Genomic DNA, 17,433 nt, shown 5'->3' with positions numbered 1-17,433 from the left:
AAAATAAAAAATTATAGGACTTTATAACAACAGATAAATGTGCTGAAATTAACTGGAACTTAAATCAGTGGAAAATTGCAAATTATAAAACTAGGATCCAGATAATTAAAACTTTTTTTTTTTGTCAAAAATTTGTTCCTTGCTACTACATATATATATAGTTAATATAATATAATATATTAGTTTTACTACACAACACAGTTTGCCAGACACAGGTAAGTTAGAGTGGCAGCTTGTTTTCTACCTGCTCTGAGCTAGCTAGCTAAGCTAGGTGACTGAAGCTAATTTAGTGATTAGCATGTAGAATTAAAGAGGCTAAAAACAGCAGTAAAACAGCAGGTAGGTGTTCATACTGTCCGCTGTGTATGTCTTTTATATTGTAATTAGTGTATTTAGCCACAGTGGTGTTAGAACTTGGCTATGTGAGCGGTTGCTATGGCTTGTAACTAGGTAGCTAAGCGCTAGGTAGCTAAGCGCTAGCTAGCGTAGCGGCCTCTATTTTCAGCCATTTCAGTCAAAACTGTGGAAATGTAAGCTTACTGTAAATAAATGTAAGAGCTTTACTCACCCAAATAATCCGTTTTAAGGAGAGAAATCTGTGTAGATTAAAGTCCAGCGCTCGTTTGACTTTGAAAGAAAATGTTTTTTCAGGAAATTAAAGTTTTGTTTACTTCGCTGCCCCCCAGAGACAAGACCTGCTGAATTAAAGGGTCCCCTATTTTACATTCAGCTTAAAATACTCTATATTAACTGGAAAATATATTCACTTAAGCTTTTATTTTAATAATAACAGCTCTTAACCTGATATTGGTGGCTGATAATGTGTGTAATAATGTATGTTTTATGCCTATAGGAGACATGGTGTTTCTTCATTAGGCTCCCTAAGTAGTGTACAAGATAAAAAATCTAGAAAAATAGCCTCACGCTGCGGAAATGCGGTGCGCACTCAACACAGTTTCTTACGCACTGATTTACAACATTGTTAGCGATACTAAAATAATGTTTTATGACAGGTTTTTTTTTGTAAGAATAAAGTTTTAGTGTTCGTCTAAGGCAGGAAGTAAGGTGTTTTTAATTTTCTTAACGCAATTGTTTGATTTACTTTATTAATAATAAATATTTGTATATAATACAATATTATATATAATTTGTGTGGATTTTTAATGTAATAGTTTTCTATGTAATACTTATTTTTTTGTGTAATAATCTTGTGACTTGTTGTTTTGTCAGCTTTGTGTGGTGTGTTCAAACAAGTGCGTGAATATATTACAGGTCCAGATACAGTAAATTCTTACATTAACTTTTTTGTTTGTTTGTTGAGATGATTTTATTCAGCAGCTGCTATTATCTGCTCCTGATCAGATTTCTAGAGGAGATGTTTTTTGGTGGAGCTTGGAGGCCATCTGCTGGTGGAACACAGACACTGCAGTGATTTATGAATGAGTGAGAATACAAATCTGTTTACCTGTTTTGTAATGTTTTATTTGTTTACATGGATTTGGATTATGAGGGTCACATATGGTTGTCTAATAGTCTAATAGGGGTTTTAACTGAACTAAAGTCTGAATTATTGATATACAAATGTACAATAACTTACACACTACACATTTTATTGTTTACTTATTATAAATTATAACTGCTCTTACTTTCTGTATCAAAAGTAAGGCTCCTTCTTTGAATACAATATTAGTGTGATTGCCAAACATTGTCATCTGATATGTATATAATATATTTCAAATATATTCTGTGTAATTATTTTACTGGTTTAGTTAAATATTTACAATTCGCAGCAGTATATTCACATTTCCCCAAGTACTGTAAAAGTACACAGTAATACAAGTTTAATAAAGTCCCTAATTTTAAGTCTTTAGTTTAACAAATACATTTTAAAAACCTCTTCCATTTGATACCAGTAGATAATCCACAGTCATCGTGCTTTTTGTTTCCATTTTTTAGATTTTACAAGGCAGATTATAATCCATAAGAAGCCAAACTCTCTCCGAGAAACATTAGTACTTGGAATAATAATAATTATTATTATTATTGTAATGGGCTCCCATATTAAGTGCATTACGGTAGGGGCGCTACTGCGTCTATTACGGTAGCTGAGGGCTGTAGCGTAAGCTAGGAATGGCGGCAGCCAGTGGGTCAGTAGTGTGTATGTACTCGGCCATGCTGCGTGGGCTCTGGGAACACTAAAAGTAAGTAAAATAGCGTTTTTATTGTGCTTACTCTGAGAATTAAACCCATTTTTAATGTATAGGTAGTCAGCATGGCTCTGTGTGAAGCAGAAACGGTCTTTTAGTGGCTATAATTAAATGTAGTTGTTATTGTTTGTAGCTCAGAGGGAAACACTCTATTGTGCTGGGGATTGCTGGCCACTGAGGGGAGCTGTGGCTGCATTTAAAGGGTTAGTATTCAGTATGAGTTTAAAGGGGGAAATTCTGAGCATGTATGCTTAATGGTGTATTATGTGATCTGTAGGTGCTGATTTTGGTGGATAACTTTGGTGTGGAGCCCACATGAGATTCTTATGGTTGTCATGGTTGCTGTATATGGTAGGTTGTTTTTTTAAGATAAATACAGTGAACCTGTATATTCTGCAAGGAGGTAAAATATATTAATTTTGTTTTTTTCTTGATTGCAGATTTAATCTATGTCACTGTTTTATCACTGTGAAACATATATTTTGCTAGTATCTGTTTGTTGTATATTTTTAGTAAATTGGCCTAATGAAGTAGATTCTATCATTGATGCTGTTTTTTACAATTGAGTATTTTTGGATTAAATAAAGGTAAAAGCTGTTTCAAATTAATTTGCCCTCCCATTTCGGTTGATTCATCTTTTTGTTCAGAACCTGCTTAGTGTTACAGTTTTGGCGTCACGAACAGTTGTTTATTATTATAATTATTTTATTTTCTTTTTTTTAATTAATTTTTTTGTCTGTGGGTAGGCATATAGTTTGAAGTTAGTATCATAGTATATAAAACAGTGACATAGATAGAAGACAGTGTAACTCTGGTGGGAAGCCCTAACATTGGACCACATTAGAAGACTCCAAGGTACAGGATGTCTGTTGTGGAGCTAGAAGAGGAGCTAACGGCCTTACGTGGAAGACTGGTCAGAGAAAAGACTGAGATGGATAAATTGAAAAATCAAAATGATGTACTGACCGCCCAGTTATTGGGCAAGGGACAGACTCCACTTGGGAAAGCTAAGAGCCCACAAAGTTCTTGCCCACCTTCACCTGCTGTGTCTGCTCCTGCAAGTAATTTGGTTACCTCAGTTGAAGTGATGTATGTACCTAAGGATAAAAAGAATGTAATATTTTCGGGTCAACCAGGTACTATGCCCTTCCATGAGTGGGTAGATGAATTACAATGTTCATTTAATTTTCGGCGTTATGGGGCAAGGGAGCAAGCAGCTTTTCTTTATGATCATTTAGAAGGTGAGGCAAAGCAGGAGATTAGACATAGCTCCATTGAGATTAGGAGAAATCCTACTTTAATACTGGATACATTGAAAGAAGCATATGGACAGCCATTTTCACTTACAATTGCCCAAAAGAGATTTTTCGATAGGAAACAGAAGGAAGGAGAGGGCTTACGAGAGTTCTCACATGCTTTGCTGTCTCTGTCTGAGGATATTAATAGGTGTAATGGGGGAGTGGAACTGTGCAGTGACCAAACAGTACGAAACCAGTTTGCAGAGAATGTAAGGGACCCATTTTTGCGCAGGGAACTGAAAAGGTTAATTCGACAGGACCCCGAGACTAAGTTTAGCTCCCTTCGTAGAGAAGCAATATTGTTTTGGGAGGATGGTCAGATGAGTGGGAAAAATGCTCATGTACATGAAATGGGGGCAGAGGGAGTTGAATGTGCAAGGGTTATTGGTAGTACTTCTAACCTTGATTCTTTCATTTCTGAATTTAGGGATATGTTAAAGAAACAGGAGGAGAAGCTGGAAGGACTTACACAGAAGGTAGAAGCTCTACAAATGCAGAAAGGTAGGCGTATGGGGCGATTAAGACAGGAACCTAGGTTTGATTCTGCTGGTAGGCCAATATGTTTTAAATGTCAAGGGGTTGGTCATATTGCTAGGTTATGTCAAGCAGGAGCCACTAACCCAGATTTGAATTATAGTCAAGGAGTACTTCCAGAACAGACACGGGTTGTGGGGCAGGTGCAGGAGCAGCAGGGAAACTTCAGCCCCCTGTAGTGCAGAGCCAACTTACAGGTGGGGGGCAGCCAGGCTCAGGAGACATTATTAGTCCTTCTAAAGAGGTACTTAGCACTTTGATGGGACCAACACCAGTAATTGAAGTAGATATGGGTGGTGTGGTGGTCCCTTGTTTGTTGGACACTGGATCCATGGTCACCATTATTACAGAGAGTTTTTTTGAAGAACATTTTGCATGTAGAGGTGAGGATCTGTTGAAAAATTGTGGGTGGTTGACCTTAAAAGCAGCAAATGGTCTCTCCATACCATATTTGGGTTTTTTGCAAATGGACCTTAAAGTTATGGGAAAAGTTATTCCCCAATGTGGAATACTGGTTGTAAAAGACTCTGTAGACCCTCTAACGAAGTCAAAAAGAGAAATTGTCCCTGGCCTGCTTGGCATGAATGTAATAAAGGAATGCAGTGAATTGTTGCCTTGTAAGATTAATCTTTCATTGAAAAAATGTCCTGTGTTGTCTGAAGGCTTTGTTAAAGTAATGTCTACATCGGCTGTTGTGGTACCTGCAGGGTCCATGTGCTTAGTCCCAGCCACTGGTTTTCAAAGTACGTTGACTACAGGGTATTCTGCGTTAGCAGAAGGATTGGAATTGGACGAAGGGGTTTTGCCAACTAACCTTTTTGTGGCGTCTGCGTACGTGTGGGTTGAGGGTGGGCAGCTAATGGTGCCAGTAGTCAATGTGGGCTCTATTGATAGAACTTTACAACCACATACACGTATAGCACGTCTAGTTCAAGGGGACATTGTTGCAGGGGGAGGACAGTCAGTGCAATTTCAGGAGTTGACTTGTGGTGAGGTGCAGGTGTTTGTAGGTTTACATGAGGCTGCAGTTGGTGATCAGCAAGGGGGTACCAGCAAGGAAGCACTTAACCTGGATAGTCCACATTTATCAGAGCTTCAGTCTAGGCAAGCAATAGAATTATTAAGAGAATATGCAGATGTTTTTGCATATAGTGATAATGACTTGGGGTGTACAGATTTAATCCAACACCAGATACCCCTGATTGATAATGCTCCAGTAAAGCAGCGCTATAGAAGGCTTCCTCCCAGTCAATATGAGGAAGTCAAAGCCCACATTAGACAGCTACTGGAGCGAGGTGTCATTAGGGAGAGTAGCAGCCCATACTCCTCACCTCTTGTGATTGTGAAGAAGAAGGATGGAGCGTTAAGGATGTGTGTGGACTATAGACAATTGAATTGGAAAACTCGGAAAGATGCCTACCCTCTTCCAAGAATTGAAGAATCTATGGATGCTTTAAGTGGTGCTCAGTGGTTCTCAACTCTGGATCTCGCTAGCGGCTATAATCAAGTGGTGGTGGCTGAGGAGGATAGGCACAAGACTGCATTTTGCACACCTTTTGGCTTATATGAATGCAATAGAATGCCTTTTGGGTTATGCAATGCTCCAGGAACTTTCCAGCGTTTAATGGAGAGAATCCTGGGAGATCAACATTTCCAGTCTTTGTTACTTTATTTGGATGATGTTGTGGTTTCTTTGTTTCGCTGGTTACTATCGGCGCTTTGTGAAAGATTTTTCACGGATTGCAGCCCCGTTGCATGCTTTGTCAGGTGCTACTTCTTATAAAGCAAAACAGCGCAGACCATGTCTTTCCTTTGCACAGTCGTGGACTGGAGAGTGCGAAGAGGCATTCCAGCAGCTAAAGCATAAATTAGTGTCAGCCCCAGTACTAGCTTATGCAGATTTTTCAAAGCCATTTTTTTGTAGAAATTGATGCAAGTCATCAGGGACTGGGGGCAGTACTTTCCCAAGATGGAGACCAGGGAAGAAGGCCAATAGCATATGCCAGCAGTGGATTAAGGCCATCAGAAAGAAATATGGAAAACTATAGTGCCATGAAGTTGGAGCTCCTGGCCCTGAAGTGGGCTGTCACAGATAAGTTCCGTGAATACCTTTTGGGCCATCAGTTTACGGTGTTTACTGATAATAACCCACTGAGTCATTTAAAGACTGCTAGACTCGGGGCTATTGAACAGCGGTGGGTTTCTGAATTGGCTAGATTTGATTTTGACATCCAGTATAGGCCAGGTAAACAGAATGGCAATGCTGATGCACTTTCTAGGCAGGCACGGATTTCTTTGGAGGGGAATCCTGTTGGAGGTGCAGCTGGGGTAGCAGAAGCTGCTTTTGTTAATGAACAAGGCACTATGTCTACTTTCCCTGTCTATCAGAACAGTTTTCTGGTAGCCCAACAAAAAGCAGACCCCATAATATCATCTTTTCAGAAGTATTGGACACGAGGGGTAAAGCCCAATAGGGCTGAGAGGGCCACGGAAGAGGGAAGGACTTTAGAGCTGGTTAGACAGTGGGATAAGCTAAAGAATGAGGAGGAGGTTCTTTATCGCCATTTCACTGATACTCAATGTGGCTATGTGAGACAATTAGTGTTACCTAAACTTTTACAGAAAAAGATCCTCCATTGTATGCATGATGAGCATGGGCACCAGGGGGTGGAGAGGACTTTTAAGTTGGTAAGGTCTAGGTGTTCTTGGCCTGGGATGCATCAGGACATTGAGAATTATTGCAAAAATTGTGAGAGATGTACAGTAGCCAAGGCCCCATTGCCACGAGTAATTACAGAAATGGGGAGTTTAATGGCATCAAAACCCCTGGAAGTGATTGCCATGGATTTTACTGTTCTGGAGCCCTCCAGTGATGGGCGGGAAAATATTTTGGTGTTTACGGATGTGTTCTCTAAGTACACTGTTGCAGTCTCCACAAGAGATCAGAAAGCTATTACGGTTGCCAAAGCTTTGGTGAGGGAGTGGATTCACAAATATGGTGTCCCGCAGAGGATCCATTCAGATCAGGGGAGGTGTTTTGAAGCTGAAGTGATTCATTGTCTTTGCAAATTGTACAATATAAAGCAAACCCGAACAACACCATATAGGCCCCAAGGAAATGGGCAGTGTGAAAGGTTTAACAGAACCCTTCATGATCTTCTTAGGACTTTACCACCTGCTAAAAAGAGAAGATGGGTAGAGAATCTTCCTGACGTGGTATTCGCCTACAACACCACTGAGCATGCTAGTACTGGGTTTACCCCATATTTTCTAATGTTTGGTCAGCCGCCCAATTTACCCATTGACATTCTGCTGGGTACGCCAGTAGAGGATTTTTCAGGGACCAGAGAGGATTGGATCCTGGAGCATCAGAATCGTCTGCAGGGGGCGTTTCAGCAAGCAAGAGTGCAGCTGCAACACGCAGCAGCTTTACGAAAGAAGTATCATGGGGCCCCGACTCCTGATAGTTCATTACAGATCGGGCAACTTGTGTATCGTAGGAATCACAATTTTCAAGGGAGGCACAAGATACAAGATCTATGGATGACTATTCCATTTCGTGCACTATCCCGGCCAGATGCAAACAAGGCAGTATATACTGTTGCCCCTATTGATGGCTCTTCGGCTCCTAAGAATATCCATAGAACCGAACTGCGCCCATGTAGCTCTGAACTGGAGTTTGAGGATGTTAATGCAAGAGCTCGGCATGACCCCATGGTGGAGGATTGTGAGATTTCCTCTGAGGATGAAACGGAACCCTTATGGGTTAGGAGGGAAGTGAGGACAGCGTCTAGTGACAGAAGTCTGATGGAGTCTAGAACGGTGGACAATGAAGAGCTAGGAATGGGGTCATCGTCCTCTGAGGGAAGTGAAGACGCACCTGTTGATCTGTTAGATGGCCATGATAGTGAGAGTAGTGATATGGGGGAGGCTCGTAGCCAAAGTGAGGAGATAAATCGGGTAACATCTCAAGAGCCAGTACGTCGATCTTGTAGGCACACAGCAGGGAAGCATACAAATCCTTTCCATTTGCCTAGGTCAGTGAGGGGAAACATGGGGGAGAATGAGGCTCACTTAGGTGCACATGTTAGCGTGGTTTGCTTAACCATCCTGAAAGACGTTTTGTCTGCTGTAGTAACCAGTTTGGGACAGGTAGAAGAGACCCTGTAGGTGAATGCAGTGTCATGCTTGGTTTCTATTAATTTTTGTCATATTATTATTATTACTTTTTTGTTTTTTTTGTTTTGTTGTTTGTTTGTTCCTGATATTAGTTTTTTTGTTGCTTTGTTTGATCTTATTATTATTATTATTACTTGTTTTTTTCTCAGAAGGTTATTATTGTTTTTCTTCTTCTCTTTCATCATCGAGGCGATGATTTGTTTCGTGGGGGGGTAGATGTAATGGGCTCCCATATTAAGTGCATTACGGTAGGGGCGCTACTGCGTCTATTACGGTAGCTGAGGGCTGTAGCGTAAGCTAGGAATGGCGGCAGCCAGTGGGTCAGTAGTGTGTATGTACTCGGCCATGCTGCGTGGGCTCTGGGAACACTAAAAGTAAGTAAAATAGCGTTTTTATTGTGCTTACTCTGAGAATTAAACCCATTTTTAATGTATAGGTAGTCAGCATGGCTCTGTGTGAAGCAGAAACGGTCTTTTAGTGGCTATAATTAAATGTAGTTGTTATTGTTTGTAGCTCAGAGGGAAACACTCTATTGTGCTGGGGATTGCTGGCCACTGAGGGGAGCTGTGGCTGCATTTAAAGGGTTAGTATTCAGTATGAGTTTAAAGGGGGAAATTCTGAGCATGTATGCTTAATGGTGTATTATGTGATCTGTAGGTGCTGATTTTGGTGGATAACTTTGGTGTGGAGCCCACATGAGATTCTTATGGTTGTCATGGTTGCTGTATATGGTAGGTTGTTTTTTTAAGATAAATACAGTGAACCTGTATATTCTGCAAGGAGGTAAAATATATTAATTTTGTTTTTTTCTTGATTGCAGAATTAATCTATGTCACTGTTTTATCACTGTGAAACATATATTTTGCTAGTATCTGTTTGTTGTATATTTTTAGTAAATTGGCCTAATGAAGTAGATTCTATCATTGATGCTGTTTTTTACAATTGAGTATTTTTGGATTAAATAAAGGTAAAAGCTGTTTCAAATTAATTTGCCCTCCCATTTCGGTTGATTCATCTTTTTGTTCAGAACCTGCTTAGTGTTACATTATTATTATAATATAATAATAATACGGCTTTTTTCCTCGGTTTTTTATTTTTCCTCTGATCAGCTGGGATGTACAGACCGTCTGACTGAGGGTAAGGTTACTATGAGAGCAGCAGCTGTGAGCCGCACGGAACGAGAACAACGCCGCGCTCACCCAGCAGAGCAGCGAGAGGTACCGTTACCGAAAGTCTAGATAAACTGACAATTAAAAGATAACATAGCTAGCGTTAGCTACTTTTCTAGCTATCTTACCATAGCTAGCCAACGCTAGTTAACTAGCTAACGCTAACTAGATGAAGCTAAGTACCCAGTAAGCTTTCTAACTTCTAAACTGAACGGTTTAACAACCAAACAGCGCCTGGGTGTTTCAATATCCACTTAAATCATGTACGTTTTATTCAGTCTTAATGAACTCTGGACTTTACATGTTAAATAGCTAAATGTATATAAAATAGCTGGTTAACTGGATGGCAGTACCTGCTGTGCACGCGCTGCAGGGTTCTGCACGGCTGCATGTAGAGAGAGAATAGACACTCACAAAACGTCTCTCTCTCAGAAAAGCATCTGAAAAGTTCTGCTCAGGTTTATACAGGAAAGATCTCTGAGTAAATGCTCCACATTAGCCTAGTTCAGCTTCATCTTCATCCATTATCTCCACAAACAACAAGCTCTTTTACGCTAGCTCTGTAACTGGGCTCTTAAACCAACCAACCTCGTGACGTCACCAGTGCTGCACAGGCAACATGGCGGCGCCCTAGCTCAAATGTGACAAACATAAATATATTATAATTTAGTGTGTAAACATTTTATATAAAAAAATCCCGCCCCCCAAATAAATTCCATTATATTTAATCCCTTAGAAAACTTGTACAAACTGAAATGTTTCATGTCCCCTTTAATAGATTGATAAACTTTGATTTCACCACTGGTAGCTTCCACGTCTATAATCCACCCAACATTAAAATACCTGAACTGATGCACTGGTGCCACCTTGAGGCAGAATAACGCAACAGCACTGATGCACACATTTGATGATCACATCAAATATCAAATCAAATCCTATTTATTGTCACATCACAGAGTATATATATGTATATATGAACTTCCAGTAAGAGTCTGGCTTCTGTTTGAAGGTATTTTGGACCATTCTTCGTTACAAATCATCTCCAGATCATTGGTACACATGCAGTCCTCAGTTCTTAACTGCCATAAAAGATTAATCACTCAATAAAAACATATGAAATTATATCCCTTAAAATATACTAAAATAAACCAAGAAGACCCTTCGTTCTCACTGATGCTCAACACAACATCCAGAAAACCGAACCACATAAAATCTGACAGTGTCACACAAGACCAGGATAAGGATCCAGAAGCAGTCTCTCTGATCAACAATTCTGATCATTTCCACCCAAATTAAAATTAATTAAGATTCTGGCACCAAAATGTAACTACAGAGACATTGTATTATAACAGTGAGTGTATAGATTATAGTATATATATATATATATAACGGTTTATCACATTAATCATTAAATATTTACACATTCTTACAGCTCCAATACAGAAATAACATGATATAATTGTAATAAACGTACATACACTTATTGTAAAGTAATTAATAACATGTTGTAAAGTTTTAAATCATTACAAATCTGTTCTACAGTAACATGTTCAACATATTCTCTTCTCTCTTTTCTCTCTGCAGGATCCAGTGACGTGTTCAGAGTGGTTGGTGATTCTGTTCAGCTGGAGATAAATGGATCTGTATCAGAGTTTGATGAGTTTTCTGGGTGTTTAGTGGATCTGTTCCTGTTCTAAAATATTATAAACAATATAAAGATATTAAGCCCTCCCCCGTTATAAAGACAAAGTGGAGTTTATTGAGGAAACCTGCAGCCTGACCCTGAAGAATTTACAAAAAGACTGATAATGGACTATATGAAGTAAAAGCATCCAATACAGAAAAGACAAGTACATTATGTGTGCATCGATTCCCTGTTTTAGGTAAGTCATTCCAGCACATCAGACATGTTTTATTTTAACATATTTTAATATACTACAGAAAACAAAGGTACTCTTTAATACAACACTATATCTATATTAAAACAGATAAAAGTTAATAGTTATTGGTTCACTAATTAACTCTTTCACTATTCACAATTTACTACAGATATAACACTGAGGAGGAAACGACTAAACAAACCATCTCTGTTTCTGTATTGTCTGAAAAAACACCACCACACTGCTTTATGATATATACTGGTGTCATGGTGGGGTACAGAATACAGACACTCGCGGAACCAGTTAAGGATTTTATTAAAAACCCACAGGGTACAAAACAAAACAGTAGCAGTTGGTAGATAATACTGTTAAGCAGATACCAGGAGGAAAAGACCATTACCGGGTAGAGAGGCAGTCCAATGGTCATTCACGAGGCAGGCAGTATCAGAGGAGATCCACAATCAGAAACAATACACAGTCCAGCGTTCATACACGAAGCAGGCAGTATCAGAGGTGATCCAAAAAACGTAAACGATAAGCATTCCAGGTAATACACAATAATCCACAGAGTAGGCAAGGCAAAAATCAGAGTCGAGAAAACAAAAGCAAGGTCATACACGAGAAAACTATAACAGAGAAAAGCGCTTTGTAATGTGGGCGAAACCAGGCAATATGCTGTGTGTGTGTGTGTGTGTGTGTGTGTGAGCAGACCTTAAATAATACAGGTAATCATCAGTACTCAGGACTTCCTGGCCGGGGCAGGTGAGGTGTCACGTGATCAGCAGCGTGTGTGATGTCAGTGTGTGGTGCATTCTGGGTGTTGTAGTTGTTTGCCTGAGAACCTCCGTCGGAGCTAAGTGTGGAAGGACAGGGAGCGCCTACAACACCAGACGTGACAACTGGAAATTCTAGCGTACATCATCTGTACACTACATTCTGCAAGATGCATTATGTGTGTTTAATAGTGAACTACAGTGACTTGAAAAAGTTTTCATACCCATTACAACCACAAGCATAAATATATTTCATTGGAATTGAATGTGAAAGATCAACACAAAGTGATTTACAATTGTGAAAGGGGATTTTTTTTGTTTTTTTACTTTTACAAATAAAAAACTAAAAAAAGTGTGGTGTGCAAAAGTTTTCTTTGAGTTCAACCAATTGCATTCAGAAGTTGCCTGATGACTGCTAATAATCTAATCTCAGTACAAATACAACTGCTCCAAGATGGCCTCAGAGGATGGTTAAGAGAATATTGGGGAGTAAACAGCATCATAAAGTCCAAAGAAAACACAGGCCCATGGTAACTCTGGATGAAATACAGAGATCCACAGCTTAGGTGGAACAAGGTGCTTTGATCACATGAGACCAAAGTTGAATTTTTGGTCAAAATGCAAAAACGCTATGTGTGGCAGAGAATTAACACTGCACATCACTCTGATGAACACACCATCCCCACTGTGAAACATGGTGGTGGCAGCATTATGCTCTGGTGCTGCTTTTCTACATTTTAGATCAGAGAATATTCATGTGTTAGAATGGCACAGTCAAACCCAATCTAGAACTTGTGGCAAGATCTGAAAACTGCTGTCCACACACACTCTCCTTTTAATCTGACTGAGCTTGAGCTGTTTTGCCAAGAAGAATGGGCGGAAATTTCAGTCACTAGATGCGCAAAGCTGGTGGAGACATGCCCTAAAAGAGTTTCTTTCCACTTGACAATTGAATACCACTTTTGTGTTGATCTTTCACATTAAATTTAAATTAAATATTTTTTACGTTTGTGGTTGTAATGCGTCAAAATATGAAAAAGTTCAAGGGGTATGAATACTGCCACTGTATAAATAAACATAATGTACTGTTCAGGTTTTAAACAGCACTTGTAAAAAGCTGTATTTCTGAAATAGAGAGCGATTTTGACCAAAAGCAGCTACAGCTACTTTAGCTTTAGCATCAGGATACTGAGTAAACATCAACACTATCTGCTGTCACAATGCTAAGCTATAACAGAGCTGACCCCTGTGACATCACCCTCACCTGCAGAGGTCACGACCTCTCAATCAACTCCACCTGTTATAAAAAAAAAAAACCTGTGAGGAGAAGGAAGTGACATCACCTGGAGGCGTCGCCCTTTCCCTGTCAGTCTGGGACAGCATCATCATCTGTAACCATAGCAACTCAGACAGCTGGAAGCAGGAGAATAAAACGTTTACACACCTCTGTGCTGATATAGGTACACACACACACACACGCACACACACGTGAAAAATGTTTTTTTTTTTTTTTTTTTTTTTTTTTAGCATGTTTGTTACTCCTAAAATATTTCAGCTCATAAAACAACAGTCAGCTCTCTTATAGCCCTCCTGAGTTCATCTGCAGGAAGTGAAGATAAACACTGGGATTATTCTGTGTGTTTCAGATGCAGTGTCGCCCCCTGCTGGTGGATCTGTGTGTTTAGTGAAGACTGGACTGTATTCCATCATTCTGATCACCAATCACATCCGAGAGAGACGCAACAAATCATCCAGTTCTGTTATTATGGTCTGGAGTAAAAAATCAGTTTAAACACTCCTCTCTTTAATTTATCACATGATAGCAGCGGTTTTAAAGATTCAAATTTGAGTGAAACGATTGTGTTCACAATTTCTTTAATTCAAGTGAAAGATTTCATTATTTAGAGAAAATTATTTTTTTTATTTGACCGAACAATTTCTTTATTTTATTGAATAACTTTTTTATTTAGAGCGAATGATTTTTTTTATTTGAGTGAATTATTGTTTTTAATTTGAGTGAACGATTTCTTTATTTTGAGTGAACGATTTTTTTATTTTAGCGAACGATTTCTCTATTTAGAGCAACTGATTTTTTTTATTTGAGTGAATTATTGTTTTTAATTTGAGTGAACGATTTCTCTATTTAGAGCAACTGATTTTTTTTATTTGAGTGAATTATTTCTTTATTAAGAGCGAATAAATTTTTTTTATTTCAGCAAACGATTTCTTTATTTAGAGCGAATGATTTTTTAATTTGAGCGCACAATTTCTTTATTTTGAGCGAATCACTTTTTTATTTGAGCAAAAAATTTCATTATTTAGAGCAAATTATTTTATTTTATTTTATTTGAGCAAACAATTTCATTTGTAAGCAAATGATTTTTTTTTATTTTAGCGAACGATTTCTTTATTTAGAGCGAATGATTTCTTATTTTAATGAATGATTTTTTTTATTTAGAGCGATTTTTTTTATTTGAGTGAATTATTGTTTTTAATTTGAGTAAACGATTTCTTTATTTTGAGTGAACTATTTTTTTATTTTAGCGAATGATTTCTCTATTTAGAGCAAATGATTTTTTTTATTTGAGCGAATTATTGTTTTTAATTTGAGTGAACAATTTTTTTATTTTAAGTGAATGATTTTTTTATTTGAGCGAATTATTGTTTTTCATTTGAGCAAAAGATTTCATTATTTAGAGTGAATAATTATTTTTATTTTAGCGAAAGATTTCTTTATTTAGAGTGAACGATTTTTTTTTATTTGAGTGAACGATTTCTTTATTTTAAGTGATTTTTTTGAGTGAATGATTGTTTTTAATTTGAGTGAACGATTTCTTATTTTGAGTGAATGATTTTTATGTGCACAATTTTTTTTATCTCATGTGCACAAAAGCAGAATAAACACACGTCTGCAGTGCTGTTTATATCTGCTATAATGGCATTTAGGGTCACTTAAAAAAAAAATTGAACCGTTTACTTTGAGATTAAAGTCAAGTAAAATTATTAAAAGGTAAATGTAATGATTTATAAATACTAAAGACCCTTGTTTATTCTTATTAAAACAGAAAACACATTTTAATATTTAAAAGAGTTTAAGAAAAGGGGTTAAGAAAAGAAAGAGTAAAGGAAAAATAAGCAGCACTAATAAAAACAGCTGCAACAGCAGCGATTTACACACAAATCATAAAACTCCACCTTTATAGAAACAAATGAAGAACAAAGCTTCACCAATCTGCCAAAAATTATGGAACAATTTTATAAAAATATTAAAGGTGAAATAGTGAAAACTGGTGGAGCATGAACTGCAAATAAATACAGATTCACCAGCAGAGGGAGACACACAGAAACAAAACACCTTCAGTGTTCAGTAAGTCATGGTGGGGTACAGAACACAGACACTCGCGGATCCAGTTAAGATGTTTATTAAAACCCCACAGGGTGTACAAAAGTCAAAGAGCAAAGAGTAAATAACGCCAGCAAACAGATACCTGGAGGCAAAGACCATACCAGAGTCGAAAGGCAGTCCAATGTTCATACACGAGGCAGCCATGTCAGAGGTGATCCAAAAATCCAAAAACGGTAAACACTCCATAGTAGTGGGACAACTGAGTGGATCAACTTGATGAAAAGGCTCAGGCCTTCTACAGACAACATTTCATCGATCAAAGCAGCAATGCAGAAAACCTTCACCTGGCGCAGATCATGGATAGCCAAACATTCCCCCTCCCTGTCTGAAATCTTTGAGGAATACCTACACTTCTTGGATATGCCAACTCTGGTAGGTACATTACATTTTGCTTTTTCATTAGGGCTCACTGTCAGTTTTATGCCATGTGTAATGTAAATAACTTGATAATATTGTTAAGGGTTATTATATAACACCGTTTAGCTGAAAAACATGTGCACTCATGGAGGTGATATGAATTTCTACAAGTCAGTTAATTTATGATAAAAGTGAAAAAAGGTCTGTGGCCTGTTTGGAACTCAGTTTGGCAATTTGTGTGTTATAGCTGGTATTATGTACCTAAATTAAAATGTCTCATTTTTTTGTTTCTTAAAAGCTTGATACAGAGTTTGGTAAAATGTTTGAGGGAAAAGGAGATTTGTTCTTAAGAAGATGGGAGGCTACCATCATTCCCAAGTTGAAGGCAATTGCCATCATGGAGACAGGTGATCTTGCATCTCTTAAGGACATGGAAAACCAGAATGAAGGTATATATTTTCAAATATAACTCTCATTAGATTTCACATATAATGCTACAGCCTCTGTGTAATCTTATTTTATTTGTGTCTGTGTCTCATTTTCAGATGAGAAGTGTTACACTATGCTTGTAGTCCTTACACATCTTCTGCCACCAGTCGCAATGAGTCGCTGTTGAGTGAAGTTTGCATTAACATTCCTTGTTGATTTTGTTCCAGTAAGTCCATCTATCGATTTGTCTGTCTATCTAGAATAATTTTATTATAAGATACATTTTGCCTTTTTTAGTAAACAAATAAATCATAAAGGACATTGAAGGTGGCTGATTTAGTTTAATCAAGTGTGAAAGTATGTAATTGTGTACATGCTTATTAACTGGAGTAACATAAAATTTAGAAACTGTTAAATCGGTCGTTTGCATTTTTAGTAAGTGTTTGCAGTAACAACTGATTAAACTCAAATTTTGGTTTCTTTTGTTTGGTTACATTTTAGGCTGGAAGCAGCATTGCTTCTCTTTGTGATGACTGTTCTTCACAGACCCACCAGCCCCAGCTAATCTGTGTTGGAAATCTGAGGGCTGCCGCAAAGCAACATGTCATCGTTGGAAAGAGTGACCGAATCACTGTTCCCCTTGAAGAAGGACTGACATATGCTGTGGACAAGCTATTTAAGCTCTACTGGGTGTGTAACCTGGCCTATCCATGTCAGCTAAGCTCCATGTTCTGCTTCTTTGAACACATCTATGACATGCCTCTCTCAACTAGCCGGAAAGCTAAGGTACTGAACCTCATTTCGAAGCTTAAAGCATCACAATTCACAGCATAATGTACACTTGTCCAGAATGTCGACAGTCACAATTCACAGAAGTAAAGAAGCTAATTTGGCATCTTCGTGAAATACATGCATTGTCAAAGGGACTGAACTTCACTCTTATTTGCAGCCAGGATGGTTGTCCAAGGACTTACCACAACATCAAATCATTTACTAAGCATCTTTACAGAGATCACCAGTTAACATGTACCACCGTGCACTATTTGTTACTTCACATACTGTACTTGGCCTAACATATAGAACAGGTGGTGTGCTGCCACTTAAAACCAAACACTGTGGAGAATGTTTGTTTGGTGAGATAATTCACATCATACCACGGGCTGATGCTGAGTCCTTTTTGATGTTTATCTGGATTATTTAA

At 38.2% G+C, this 17,433-nt stretch overlaps 4 protein-coding genes across 21 annotated transcripts in view; 2 read left to right on the top strand and 2 right to left on the bottom strand.

The window, feature by feature from the left end:
- The window catches only part of LOC125801199 (zinc finger protein 271-like), an 883,173-nt gene that overhangs the window by 314,113 nt on the left and 551,627 nt on the right, over nt 1–17,433 (bottom strand). The gene's annotated exons all lie outside the window — the stretch shown is intronic.
- LOC125801348 (zinc finger protein 239-like) overlaps nt 1–17,433 on the top strand; it is a 111,674-nt gene that overhangs the window by 61,974 nt on the left and 32,267 nt on the right. The window lies entirely within an intron of this gene.
- Nucleotides 1–17,433, bottom strand: part of LOC111190863 (zinc finger protein ZFP2-like) — a 671,215-nt gene that overhangs the window by 629,889 nt on the left and 23,893 nt on the right. The gene's annotated exons all lie outside the window — the stretch shown is intronic.
- LOC107197276 (uncharacterized) lies at nt 1,269–11,240 on the top strand. Of its 17 annotated transcripts, none has more exons than XM_049477242.1 (6): nt 1,269–1,443; nt 2,341–2,410; nt 2,485–2,558; nt 2,648–4,006; nt 8,732–9,435; nt 10,972–11,240. In XM_049477242.1, exons 4-5 carry the CDS (start codon nt 3,070–3,072, stop codon nt 8,851–8,853), a joined length of 1,059 nt encoding a protein of 352 aa, XP_049333199.1. In that variant the 5' UTR covers nt 1,269–1,443; nt 2,341–2,410; nt 2,485–2,558; nt 2,648–3,069; the 3' UTR covers nt 8,854–9,435; nt 10,972–11,240. The 17 variants fall into 17 exon arrangements, with proteins under 17 accessions (XP_049333199.1, XP_049333198.1, XP_049333197.1 ...); XM_049477240.1 differs by lacking the exon at nt 1,269–1,443 and adding an exon at nt 2,051–2,201; XM_049477243.1 differs by lacking the exons at nt 1,269–1,443; nt 2,341–2,410 and adding an exon at nt 2,051–2,201.

Source organism: Astyanax mexicanus, chromosome 4 (genome assembly GCF_023375975.1).
Source record: "Astyanax mexicanus isolate ESR-SI-001 chromosome 4, AstMex3_surface, whole genome shotgun sequence".
Lineage (NCBI taxonomy): Eukaryota > Metazoa > Chordata > Actinopteri > Characiformes > Acestrorhamphidae > Astyanax > Astyanax mexicanus.
This window is presented reverse-complemented; position numbering and strand designations above follow the sequence as displayed.